Below are 13525 nucleotides of genomic sequence, written 5' to 3' on the forward strand. Positions count from 1 at the left end.
TTGATTTCAGCTACGGAGGAAGACTCCATCAAGCCAATCCATCTTGTGGGAGATGCTCCAGGAAGCATGGGGTGAAATCACATCAGATTATCTAGAAAAATTGACAGCTAGAATGCCCAGGCTGTAACTGCTGCAAAAGGTGTGGGGTTTTTTTCATGAAGGCAAAGTTTGAAGAAAAACATTCATCATTTCCATCAAAATCATTATTTCTAACTCTGACATTTCAGCATGTCCTGTTCTTTTGCTATATTTTCTATTCAGACTAATTTTGTGTGTGTTTCCTTGGAAAACAATACAAATTTTTGAGTGATCCCAAACTTTTGAGCGGTAGTGTATATACAATAAGATTTGGGCTCTTTATTGAAGCCAAAGAGTTTTTATTCCAGATATCTTTGAATCTTTTAATCCATAAAGCTTTAAGGCAATGCACATTGTTAAAAGATCTATTACAAATAAAACTGAATTGAATTTAAATTTTCTTGCAAAAGAACCAAAAATCCAGGACGATAGAATTTATTTCTCCGATACGTCAAACCTTAACCCCTGCAAAGCTCTACGGTACAGAACAACACCCTTGACACCGCCCTTATCTAACCTGAAGCACACAGACTGTACACTCTTCAGCCTTATTTTATGTATTTGTCATGTAGAGTATTGTACTGTCTGTTTGCACTGTCTGTTGTCTTGTACTGTTTGCACAAGGTTGTACACATGCACTTTCTGCGTATAGGTTTATTTTACTTTTCAGCACTTAGTTCTGTGTCGTTGTATGTAGTTCTGTGTCGTTGTATGTAGTTCTGTGTCTTTAGAAGAAGAAGAAAAAGAAGAACTGAAGCCTTTATTATCGCCACACATGCATTACAGCACAGTGGAATTCTTTTCTTCGCGTATACCAGCTGAGGAAGTTGAGGTCAGAGCACAGGGGCAGCTATGATACAGCACCCCTGGAGGAGGAAGGGTTAAAGGCCTTGCTCAATTGCCCTACAGTGGAGCTTGGTGGTTCTGGGGCTTGAACCCTGATCCTCCGATCAACGACCCAGAGCCTTAACCACTTGAAAAAACCACTGCCCCAAACAGCACAGAATACTACAAAATGCATGTAGCACCAGGGGTTCCTAGAGGAACGGTATTACATTTCAGTATGTACTGCATCAGCTATGTTTGGTCCAAATGACAATAAAAAGCATTCTTGATTGACTTCTGATTCGACTCCTAGGTAGAAGGAGCTGCATCCACCACATGAGTTTTGGATTTTTTGGGTGAAGATGTTTTAGATGAAATCCAAGTGCCCAGTCAAATAGACTATTGAAAGAAAATTTGCTGTATGGATCCTACTTTAAGGAAATTCTCATGTAAGGCATCACTCACTGTAGTTTTGTCTTCTGTGTGCATCTGTGTAAATCTCAGGTATGCGACTGGGGCAAAGGCGTCGTTTGAATGGATAATCGTCTCCACTGCATCACTGCAAGAACATAAACATTATCACAAAGCTGAATACACATTTTTTGTAATTTAAAGCCGTGTGTGTGTGTGTGTGTGACTCACATGACTATCCTTTTCTTGAATAGGGGACAGTCAGTGGTGAAGGTCTCATACTCGCCGCCTTCGCCACAGATATGCACGCCGTACTTCTTCGAAAGCTGTTTAAAACAAATCGTACAATAAAACCACATTATCTCAGGACTTCAAATGACAAAATCAACAAGGATTAAAAAAAATACTGATAAAAATCAATGTGAAGTGAGTGTGACCAGCGCATGGCATCCAGATAAAGGGATGATAAACATCATTTGTGGACGGTTATGTAAATATCTTTTTGTGTGTGTGTGTGTGTGTGTAAAGGCGCTGACCTGATGCAGATAGGGTTCCATCTCAGCCAGAGTCTTTGCTAAATGTGTTCCAGGATCCAGACCTGCCAACATATAAATCACAGACAAAGCACAGTGATTGAAAATGACAGCAAGAAAACGCTTGCGTTGACTCTGTCTGTCTCTCACTCTCCCAGCTTCTCTCTACAACACTCTCTCATACACAAAGCACACATACACACACACACACACACACACACACACACACACACAACTTGGCTCCAGCTACTATTTATTTGACTTTGCAAATTGTGTACACAGATCTCTCTGGGTAAGGTTAACGGCTTTCAATCTCGCTGAGAAGTGCATTTGCTGCCTGGTTCCACTGAGAGCCTAATCGGGGAGAGATCCTGTTTATTTGTATTCCCCCCCTTTAAATATGGCACAGGCAAATGAGTCAGGGATCACACATGTGCTCAATAAACAGCAGAATAGCAGAGAGAGAGAGAGAGAGAGAGAGAGAGAGAGTGAGAGAGAATGATCAATGCATGGAGCGACTGAAATACCTCTGAAATGAAATCATGACTGTTCCATGTTCATCTATTGTGCAGTTTCATCAGCGGCTCTTTATCCAGCAGGCCCATAAAGCATCTGAGTGTTAACTTGATGCTGTTGTGTTAAATTAGAACCATAATAATCTGTTCTTAAAACTGAGATGTTCTGTCCAGCTCATGTGCTCAGCGTGCAACCATCCTGCCTGGTTCTCATCTCCCTTTTGTTGTAAACAAGTCGTCCGGACTGATAAACAAACACATGTGCGCTTCACGCCAGTATCTACTGCCCGGGAAAGCGCAAGCCAGCTACAGCACTTCCATCAAAGCACAAACAGATATCTGACATCTATACACACAAACACACACACACCACAGAGACACAAAGACACACAGAACACACACATACACACCGTGAACACACTCCACAGACACACACACACACACACACACAATGACACCCTAAGACACACACACAAAATGTTTCGTCTTGTCCTTACAACTTACAAAGAAAGCTTAGCATACGTATAGTACACTTTTGCCTCTGACACCTTGTGTTTCATTTAGCAATCTTTTAGTAAAACTGGGTGTAAATATTTTCATAGGCCACACCAAACTAGAAAACAGATTTTGAACTCCACTATAAAGGTTGCATTCCATCAGAGTAAACTGAAGTGCAGAGAGAGAAAAAGATGACGATAATGACGATAATGATGATGATGCCTCCTTGCTGTGAGATCAGACTCAGACTCTACGCTCTGGGGGGAAATGCTTGCATTAGGCAGGGTACTACCAAAGTCGAAACTTCTAGCACTCTGCAGCGCTGCAGGAAAACCAGCAGAGCGCCAACAGGGGAAAAGGAGCAGGGTCCTCTAACGTACCCCTGAGGCACTCCGCTCGTAATTAGTATGAGAATATCTAATCTCCTCTTCCTCTCTCATCTTAACCCCGCACAAAGGTAATAAGGGGAACACCATTAAAATTCAATAACCTTTTTAATTAGACATGCCCTTTTAACAAGTTTTGATGATTGGCTTCATTTTGCTACGCGGGGTGGCTTTTTTTAATATGTTCATTAGGATCGTTCCCTTAAATAAAACATGATGCGAGATTCACTGATATTCACTGCTACTAATGTGATTTAAAAGCCACTTAAATACGGGGTGAAGTAATTGACAGTAATGCAGTTGAACAGATAACACAACCACCATGATTTTCCCAAGAGGGGTCCAATTCCCAATATCCTCACCCAGTAGTCTTAAACTCAACTAATTTTCCACTTTTTTATTTTATTTTTTTTTCACAGCGTTTATCTGTTAACACAACCTCCTGCATGATGCCATCAAGCTAACTGTAATTTGCTCAACAGCTGCAAATCGCTTTATGTTCATGAAGTCTAATGCTGAGTTCATGCCAAAGTGAGAACTGGGGAGCTCTGGGGACTTTTCTGCTAAGAAACAATAATTTGAACAATTATCCAAACCAGTACCTTCCATTTAAAAAGCCAGACTTTTTCAAAAGACTTCTTTGTTTGTGAATGTTGTGATCTCATCACCCATGGTACAAAGCATGAACAAGAAACAGTTCACTTCTGTGCTATAAAAAACGCACTATAACGGCACACCCATCGCACTTAACAGTATCGTATTCATATTCAGTTTATTCTTATCAACATTTCAGTCACTGTACTAACGTGCCATACTTTCCCATATTTTACCTTGTGCAGATTCCCACTTTATTATACAGCGGATTTCATTTCTTTATTATTCTCTTTACATTTGATCTTATTTTATTTTCAATTCAATTTTAATACTCTTTTGAATCATGACATTATCTCGATTTTACATAAAAAGCATTTCACTCCATGTCATAAATAAAATTCCAATTTGATTTGATTAAAAATAGTACTGCTTTAAGAATTTAACAAAGACCTGCGATTGTGATTAACGGTACATAAAAAACACAAGAACAGTCGGATCAGCATTAAGTTACGTATCGGCAATTACAAAAACGGTTACAGCAAAGCTGATCAGTGAATAAAAAACAGGCAAGAAGTCCAAGTTCTAAACCAACTGGACTCCTGTAGCAGATCCTCGGCCACTGCTTCCCCAATCACATGCATTTACGACAGTAATTTAGCTGAAGACAGCTCACCAGACCAAACGTTAGCTACATGAGGAGACATGGGTACAGAAAGAGAAGGATTTCACAGACTTTATTTACCCTCTCTCTCCTAAACCACTTATTCACAGGAGGGTTGTTTTTTACTGTTGTGGCCAAAATGCTTGATTTTGTGCGGCTTGTTTTTGTAAAATGCTTGCGAAGGACTCTTCTATTAAACTTCCACCAGTGAATAGACATTCTGTGATAGCTGTACTCATGAATGTAAGAGGGCTGAATGTCTGTTATGATGATGTCAACAGGCTCAAATCTGTGTCATTTTCCAAAACCCCAAGCTCCTTTGAATATCGCTTGATTTTGTGTTCATTTCTTGCGACTTACTGGAGGGACTGGCAGATTAGCAGAGCGATGTCTCAAACTCGAGAATGTGTTCGAGAATGCTAAAGTGTTTCCTGGTGTAAAATTCAAATCAGCTGTGAATCCATGTCCATGGCGCTAATCATAACTTGTATCATGAACTGTCAGTCTGAAACAAACCACAACTTAATGATTACTGTTCAAACGTGTAAAGGTGGATGTTGTCATTGTTCAGTCATGTAATCAGTTATATGGACCTTTATCATGTTGCCATTTAGGGATTTTAGCCGTGTACCATTGTTTCAAGGTGAGCATCTAGTTGCGGCAGTTCTTAGATCTCAAGGAGGGCAAGAACTGACCAACACAAAAAGTTTTAAAAAATAAAAAATTCTGACCGAGTGCTGTATCGTTAAAGTTCACTGAACACAACATAACTGCCAATCGGAGAAAGTCAGGCTAATGTGCTCGGTGATCTACTGTATACATCTCCATTCTCCTGTTCCTTTCATGTGAGGTTCGCACTGCTTTGCTCTTTCTCCTCTGTACCTGTTATTACCTGACCTGAAGCCAATTACCTCAGCCCATTATGCCACATTAAACGCAAATAAGCCCACTTCAATTCATCTGCCAGCAGCGCAGCCTCGGTGCACTTCAGACAGACAGCACTCCAGTGAAACCCAAAAGAAACGGCCTGGCTCTAAAAGGCTTTCAGCCAGGAGCCTATAAAACAGCAATTAAAGTCAGTGAACTTTCAAACCAGCATATTGAGCTGCACTGAAATGGACTCTAAAGCGTCGCTGTTTGCAGAACTCTAGTGAAAGAGGTTCCAATTTGACTTTTATGGTGCGAATTTGAGTGTAGACAATAGTAGGTTGTAGCAAATGGAATTTAGGAAGGGGAAAAAAAAAGATTTAACATTGATGGCAGCACTCAAGGTTACATTTAGCTTCACTTTCCAGACTTACAAACATTAAATATCACTATTCATTTGCATTGGATACTAATTTATAAGAAAACATAAAGAATATAGATAGAAATACTAGAGACTACAAATGAACCCTGTTGCAAAATAAAATAAAATAACAAATGTAATAAAATAAATAGTAAAATAAAATAAAATAAAATAAAATAAAATATTTCCAAAAGAAGAATAAAGAATAAAGAAGTCCAGGCTTAGGTCCACAGCAATAATTTCTATCACTTCAGATCATTTTCTTATTTTCTTGGATTGCAAACAAATACACACAGCTATAATTAACCCTCTTCACAAAGGCCCTTCTTTGGCGACATTTTTTTAATTGAATCTAAATCTGCTAAGAATCTGCTCCGCTGCTATAGTGCACCAAATGAAAGCCTGCGAGATTCCAGATAGCGTCGGAGCGGTGAGTATCAGCCTCACGCAGATCTGTAGGCTGACAGCTCAGATTTAATCCCTACTTTCAGAGAGAAAAGCAAGGAAAATTGGATTCATGATGTGTAACACTTTAGCTTTTTAAATGTGTTTTTAAAAAAAATTGGAGCTGAGCTTGTTCATTCTTAGTATAATGCTCTCAAAGACTAGTGAAAACAATAACTCTTTATCATCAGCCCATCTCATAAAGAGAGAGAGAGAGAGAGAGAGACTGACTAGGTAAGAGGGGAGACAGCAGGTAGAGACACAAGATGAAGATTAAGGTATATCTGAAAATTTGCCCGAGCTCTTATCTGAAATTCAAAGGCTCTTCGCAGAATCACAGACACATAATGACTACAATTCCGACACATCAAGGATATAATCTTTTTTTATCCAATGAATGAAATAAAGAACACGCATGCAATTATAACCTCATCTGATGCTTATCTTGCTGAACTAAAAGGACGTAATCCCTGCTGGTTAAGTCTAATTCAAACCTCTAAAAAAACACTGAAAACATAGAGCAAACAGTAACAATAAAAGTGGTGCATTTAGAAATTAAAGCTTGCAGCTTAAAATCCAAAATCTGTCTGAATGCAGATTCTTAGCTCAGAAAGGCTATACGGCAATTTCCAAAAGATTACCGGACAAGTCCGGCTAGTGACTAATCCCCCGCTTCTGTTGTGGCACTGAGCTGAGAATCTTAGCAGGACCTGCGGCTGGTTTGACCCAGGTCAAGGTTAACTTGAACAACCTGAGGGCGCACTTCTCCATTTACTGTCATTTTGCTCAGCTAATGCTACTTTAATTGTTCCCATCACTGCTTTTTACTGTTGCTTGTCCCACAAACGTCAACAGCAAATTATGATCCTTTTCTTCAGAGTAATTTGGCTGGATCCACTCACACATCAATGACAGTGTGAAAGTCCTCTCGCTGATTAGAAAGCGGCTGGCATCAGCTTTTAGGAAGCTCTGCGCTCCCAGAAAGACGCTTTTCCTTTGCTGTGGTCGTACCAGAACCAGGGAACTGTAGTGTGTATTTTTTAATCTGTAAAGGCATTTTAATTACGTAAACATACACTATACACACATTTTTGTGTAAAAGATACTATATATTGCCAAAAGTATGCGAACACTGGGCCATCACACCCATATGTGGTTCTTCTCTAAACTGCTGCCATATAGTTGGAAAGCACAAAATTGTATAGGGATGCGTCTCAATCACCTCCTTAGCTCAGTAGTCAGAGCCCTGATCAGAGAGTCAGACATTTTAAGGTGCACTGGAATGTTCGCTCTCTAAAAAATCATCCCAGAATTCACTGCAAAAAAACAGGGAGGGCAAATTTTCCACTACTGGAAAAAATGGCGGACGAATTCTTAGACAGCTTCGTTTACAATTAAGTAGCTTGTTATTTTAGCTCTCAAATGATTACTTACATGAACAATATATATATATTTACCTTACTTGCCATTCTATATATGATTTGTTTGAGTGTAATGACATTTAAGGTGCTTAATGATTTAAAAAAATTCACTAGCTAGCCTATGATCCTGCTTGAAGTATCATGACAGAAATGCATGATATAAGCTTAGTGGTTAAGGTGTTGGACTGATCAGAAGGTTTGAACCCCAGGTCCGCCAAGCTGCCACTGCTGGGCCCCTGAGCAAGGCCCTTAACCCTCAGTTGCTCAGTAATGCAAATAAGATAAATTTTAAGTTGCTCTGGATAAGGGTGTCTGCCAAATGCTGTAAATGTAAATAAAACCTATATGTTTGGGTTGACTGATGAGGAAATTAGAATGTCACCAGTCATCAGTGCCCCAACTTGTGTACATGATATACTGTAGCATTAAGATTTCTCTCCATTGGAGCTAAGAGACCCAAACCTCTCCAAGCACGATAATGTCCCTGGGTACAAAAAGTGAGCTCCATGCAAACAAGGTTTGCCGAGGATGGACTGGAAGAGCTGAAGTGTCCTGAGCCCTGACCTCAACTCCACTGAACACTTTATGGATGAACAAGAACACAGACTGTATCCTAGACCTGCACCTAATGCTCTTGTAGCTGAACGAGCAAACTCTCCAAAATCTAGAAAGAACCCTTCCCAAAAGAGTGCAGGTTACTATAAACACAAAGGGTGGACTAGATCTGAAATAGGACGTCCAGCGATAACACATGGGTTTGATAGTGTGTCCACAAACTTTTGGTCCCTTGATGGTACCACCACAGCCATCTGGAAAGCTACAGAGTGGTATGTGTAGTGTAGAGTGTACCTCAGTTTTATTTTAGGTCTCAAGTATATAATCATTTTCTAATATAAGTTGATAGGCTGAAATGTGTTTTGTTCTGCGCTAACTGTTTAATAAAAAAAAATAAAAAAAATCAATGCAGCATCAATTGAGATCATGTCAAAATCAGGAGGCAGAAAAAAAAGTGAAGGGAAATCTTTCTCTTGCACACAGCCAATTAACTACCAGAGACAACGCAGCATCTGGGAATCTTCACCTCCACAAACCTAGCAATTAACTAATTACATGATGGGTTTGATGCTGCCAGTTTGTCAAGCCAATTACCGGCGTTTTTTTTTCAAGCACGGGGACTGTGAGTGAAAATGTACGAAGGCCGCCCAGGTTATCTGCATGGCTGCGGATAAAAAGCACTGATGAGGCTTTGACGCACTGACAGGTTTCCTGATCGCATGCTGACGACGCGTGTGGGCAGCTGTCTCAGAAAGACGGCGTATCAGCCGAGTCTGTCTTCCTACAGCACGCCAACGCCTCTTCTTAATTTGTGTTATGACTTGCACGTAACCTGCGTCCACCGGCTGCTTTCACAGACAAGCCTCCGGTCGACATCGGCGTCGAGCGCATAGCTGGCGTTTGTCATGTCACATCCCACCCTCACTCCTGAAACGAGAAAGGAGGATTCTTTATTTCTACCTGTGGTCTGGGCGCACTGCAGAAACGCCTTTCTGTCACCTGATATCCGCACACAACACGCCTAGCTGCTTCAGCACGCTCTGTTGAAGGCTACAATTATAGCAGCAGGGCCTGATGGCCCCGCGGCACTGTGAGACCATTCCACTCTCTCTCATTTGTAATTACAGACGCCCAGAGGCCAGGTGAGGAGTCAGCGCTGAAAACATCTCACTCATCTACCTGTAGTCGACGTGAGAACTCACACAAAGTCAGTTCTGCTAGTTTTCCTTTCTAATTATGAGCTTCCAGAAATGCAGGGAATCTGCTTTTAGGAGCCTGTTTTGTCAGAGAGTGAGGTGAGGAGGGCATGTGTGTGGCTTGGGGCAGAATTGGAAAGCTTCTCGTGTTGGGTGATTTCGACATTCCCGCAAACACACACACTCACGCACGCACACACACACATACACATACTCACAAAGAGCCTTTGTGCTCAGGAGCAAAACCAAAACAATCTCATCAGCATAATTACCCCTCTTCTGCTCCTACTTTGAGTTCACGCCGGAAGGTTGAAACACGGCACAGTGCCATCACACATATCAAAGCACAGAGTTATCCACTTTAACAGATGTAAAAAAAAAAAAAAGGCTCTCAAAGCACTAGAATGGAACAAAACGGATCCACCTCGGAGAACTTGGGAGAGGGATTAGGGACAGGTGAATGCCATTCTTTACTCTTAACAGTAAACAGGCATTAGATCTCTGCTACATATATACATAAAAACCTACCTGAGCTGAAGAAAAGCTCTGAATAGTGTCCTCTTTCTTACAGCTAGTCTTTTGTCACAAATTTTAAATGTGGATCCTGTAGGTCAAGAACAAATTAAATATCTGATTTAGGGGGAAAAAAAAAAAGATTGACAATCTGCTTGTTTGCCTTTTCAATTTGTGACTAACTGACAACAGACTCATAAGAGCACATAAATACTGTTGTGATCGTGATTTATGGCTACAAGTAGCTCAAAAATAAAAGAACTATTTGCAACCTAATTATCATCCATCATTTCCCCTGTCAAGCGATACACATAATACCCTCAAACCAAGAACTAGCCGCAACAGAAAAGTTTTTTTTCTCTCTCTCTCTCTCTCTCTCTCTCTCACACCAGTTCTGAGCAAGCAACCTGATATGGATCTGGCCTAAAGGCAGAGCATGGAGCAAGAGAACAGGTGACAAGACACTAACCTCGCCTCCATCACCCTGTCATTTAACGGCTTAAATGAGACATACAAGATTTTAATCTGATCTACACGCCCTGCGAGCTCTGAGGTATGCACCAACTCTTCTCAAGAAAAAAAAAAAAAAAAAGAAGCACACACCTCAGCTTCCAAACAATAAAGAAGCGTGAAATTACTAAGGGCTTTCATTAATGTGCAAGCACTCATCTATGATCATGCATCAACTGCCAAGAATTCGCGTCTTATCTCCTCCCATTGTGTTTCACTTCACTGCTTTGCTCCCTGGCTAACACGTCAACGCTTCTGCTGAGCTCTGATTGATTATTTGAGCAGACTCAGGACCGGCTCCACACTTCTACAGCCCTGCAGTTTGAATCTGGAACTCATCACCCACCGTACGCCGCCACCTTGATGACGAAGGCCTGAAGGCCAGAGGAGATCATCTCACTGAGCAGATCAGCTTGCTCACGGCGCCACAAATACGCCAGAGGCTGGAGTTGCAACCTGGAGCACCTGCATCACGACAGAAACAGAAACAGAAAACAACAGGGAGACAAACAGAGAGAGAGAGAGGGAGAGGGAGAGAGAGAGAGAGAGAGAGAAAAAAAAAAACAACAACAAAGAATAATCAGTGGAGACAGGACGGCGGAGACAGAAAAGTGAGCTGTATTCAGGGAGGAACCTATGACAAACTAAACTACTTCAAAGGCGATTAGCACTTTTTCTTCACCCGGGCAGCGCGCCACTGCCATGCTCATGTAGCACATACGCGGACGCCCCTTGAATGGCAGCGAGGCCTGAGTGAGAGTTAAGAGTGCAATTAGAACGACACAGCCGCCCTCATGGCGTCCTTCCTCTCAGGAATGGAGACAGGTTAGGTAACCTGAGCTCACAGCTACAGAGCTGTCTGTTTACCCTGAGGAAGTAAGCGCAGAAACAATGGCTGACTGACAGAACTATGAGCTGATACAAAGAGAGAGAGCGCACGCGAGAGAGAGAGAGAGAGAGAGAGAGAGAGAGAGAGGAAGGGAGGTAGAAGAAGAGAGAATAAGAGTGAGAGAGAGAGAGAGACAGTGGGGGGGGTGAGACCGAGGGGGGGAGTGAGAGAGAGAGAGAGAGAGAGAGAGAGAGAGAGAGAGAGAACAGAGTGACAGGTCTTGCTGTGGTTGTAAGGTAAAGCTAGGAGACATGTATGTTGAGGCTGATTATCATGCAGAGGTGATCTCTCATCAGATTTCACATGCAGAGTCATTTGCTTAATTCACTAATGTGAGTCCACATGATGCTGCAGGTTCAAGAGCGAAAAGGGTGAAATAAGATGCGGTTTACTTACACATTTTCCACTCGAACTCTCTGGTAGTCAGACAGAATGGCTCCTACTGATACGGCTTCGACACCCTCCTTTTCCTGAGCAGCAAACACACACAGGAAAAATACTGCATATTTAAAGGAGGCATACATGATAGCAGTTATATCTGTGGTGTTTGGCAGACTCTCAGATCCAGAGGGACTGACGCTTAGTCGTCGACTTGGGATCATTTTTAAAATATTTAATATTTATTCTTTTTTTGTTGCTGAACAAAAATGGGACTGAATAAAAATCCCACATATACTACTGTACTTTATTTCCTACTCTTTGGGTAACATGGATACGTCCAGCAACAAGGCAATAATTCAAAACACAATCACCAGAGGATTCTTGGGCCAAGAACAAAAACAGTAAGCAGTAAAAGGTTGTGCAAAAAGGTGCAGTATAGAATCAGAGGTCTGTACAGTCTGAGAATTCTACAGTATCTGCTCTATGAAATACAGAGTTAGTCCAGATCTATCAAGTAATAACTGTTTATAAGCAAGACAAAGGTTGTTATAAAGATGTTATAAGAGAATGTTTGTATCACATTCAGACACAGAGATGCAATTTGACCTTTGTTATTTTTGACAATGAAGAAACATATAGGTTAATTTAAAGGGAAAAGGTTTTGCACTTAACAACAACCAAATAAAAAAATCCCAAACTCTAAAGATTAAAGAAAAATTCTTTGCTTAAGAAGGCAAAACAGTTTCATTACACCCAGTTTATGGGAGACAAAGGCAAATTGTAATGCTACCGCTAATGCACAAAGGTATCTGAATGCATGAAAATAATAAATCTGTTAAGTAAAAATGAATACTATTAAAATTTAGGTTAATATGGATGCCTTTCTGTTCCTTTCGGGCTCTGATAATGACTGCAGTATTCACAGACGCTACACACTGAACCGGCTGTCAATCACAAAAGCAGGAAGTATGACATCAAAAGCAGACAGTAGCAATAGAGGTAAAGCAATATTTACTCTCCTTCCTTTGCACAATGATACCCGGTTTTAAACCAGAGATAACAGAGCTCAATAGCAGGTCTCTTCCTCTGTCAGATAGGCAGGAGGGATGTTTATATATGGAAGGGGTAGCGGGGTTTTCCTGACTCCGTTCACGTCCCCTGCAGGGTGGGGAGACTCGGCCTACGTCCTGTCCTCTCAGAGCTGCAGTGTTCTTATCAACAGTCTGAAAGAAGCACTGACCCTCAGCAGAAAGCCGGCCTTCTGCGTTGCTTCCACTAAACGTTACACACCGGCAATGCAAGGAGTATTCTGAGCGGTGACCGTCTTCCCCAAACGCCCTTTCCCCTTAGTGCTGCCTGTAACGGACAACGCGTCAGCTCTCTGCTGCTGTACACGGCTGGAGCTTGGAGGATTTAAGCCATGGAGACAGCAGCTGCATTCCTATAGAAGCCTAGACTCTGCGCTAGTGCGCAATTAACATTTCCACAATGATTAAACGTTTTATTCGAGCCGGACCATAAATTCTGAGCCACCACACACTCCGGCGGGACGATGAGATTTCCACCGAGCGCCGAGATGAGTTCATTTTCAGCTGCAAAAAGAGGACAGTTTACAGGAACATCGAGGCACACACAAACACAAACACACACACACACATACACACACACACCACCCCGCAGCTTCATTAGGACATTACATGTGCTGTAATTAGAATGGGGGGCAGCCCCACGCGCAGGGATGCACAAGTTGGCAGTAAATTACCTTGTAGCCATTATCAATTTCCCAGGCTACTGGTGCTTAAGATAACCCTCCCCTCTCCCTGTGGT

General features: G+C 41.6%; 1 protein-coding gene across 3 annotated transcripts in view; it reads right to left on the minus strand.

Annotated features, from left to right (window-relative positions):
• The window catches only part of dph6 (diphthamine biosynthesis 6), a 111574-nt gene that overhangs the window by 34808 nt on the left and 63241 nt on the right, over nucleotides 1-13525 (minus strand). For all 3 annotated transcript variants that reach the window (XM_058398382.1, XM_058398381.1, XM_058398383.1), the window contains 5 exons: nucleotides 11714-11787; nucleotides 10775-10893; nucleotides 1851-1912; nucleotides 1546-1640; nucleotides 1369-1462 (listed from right to left, as the gene is read on the minus strand). In XM_058398382.1, coding sequence (XP_058254365.1) covers nucleotides 1369-1462; nucleotides 1546-1640; nucleotides 1851-1912; nucleotides 10775-10893; nucleotides 11714-11787 — 444 coding nt within the window. The remainder of the gene's footprint in view (nucleotides 1-1368; nucleotides 1463-1545; nucleotides 1641-1850; nucleotides 1913-10774; nucleotides 10894-11713; nucleotides 11788-13525) is intronic.

This window comes from Hemibagrus wyckioides, linkage group LG09 (genome assembly GCF_019097595.1).
Source record: "Hemibagrus wyckioides isolate EC202008001 linkage group LG09, SWU_Hwy_1.0, whole genome shotgun sequence".
Classification (NCBI taxonomy): domain Eukaryota; kingdom Metazoa; phylum Chordata; class Actinopteri; order Siluriformes; family Bagridae; genus Hemibagrus; species Hemibagrus wyckioides.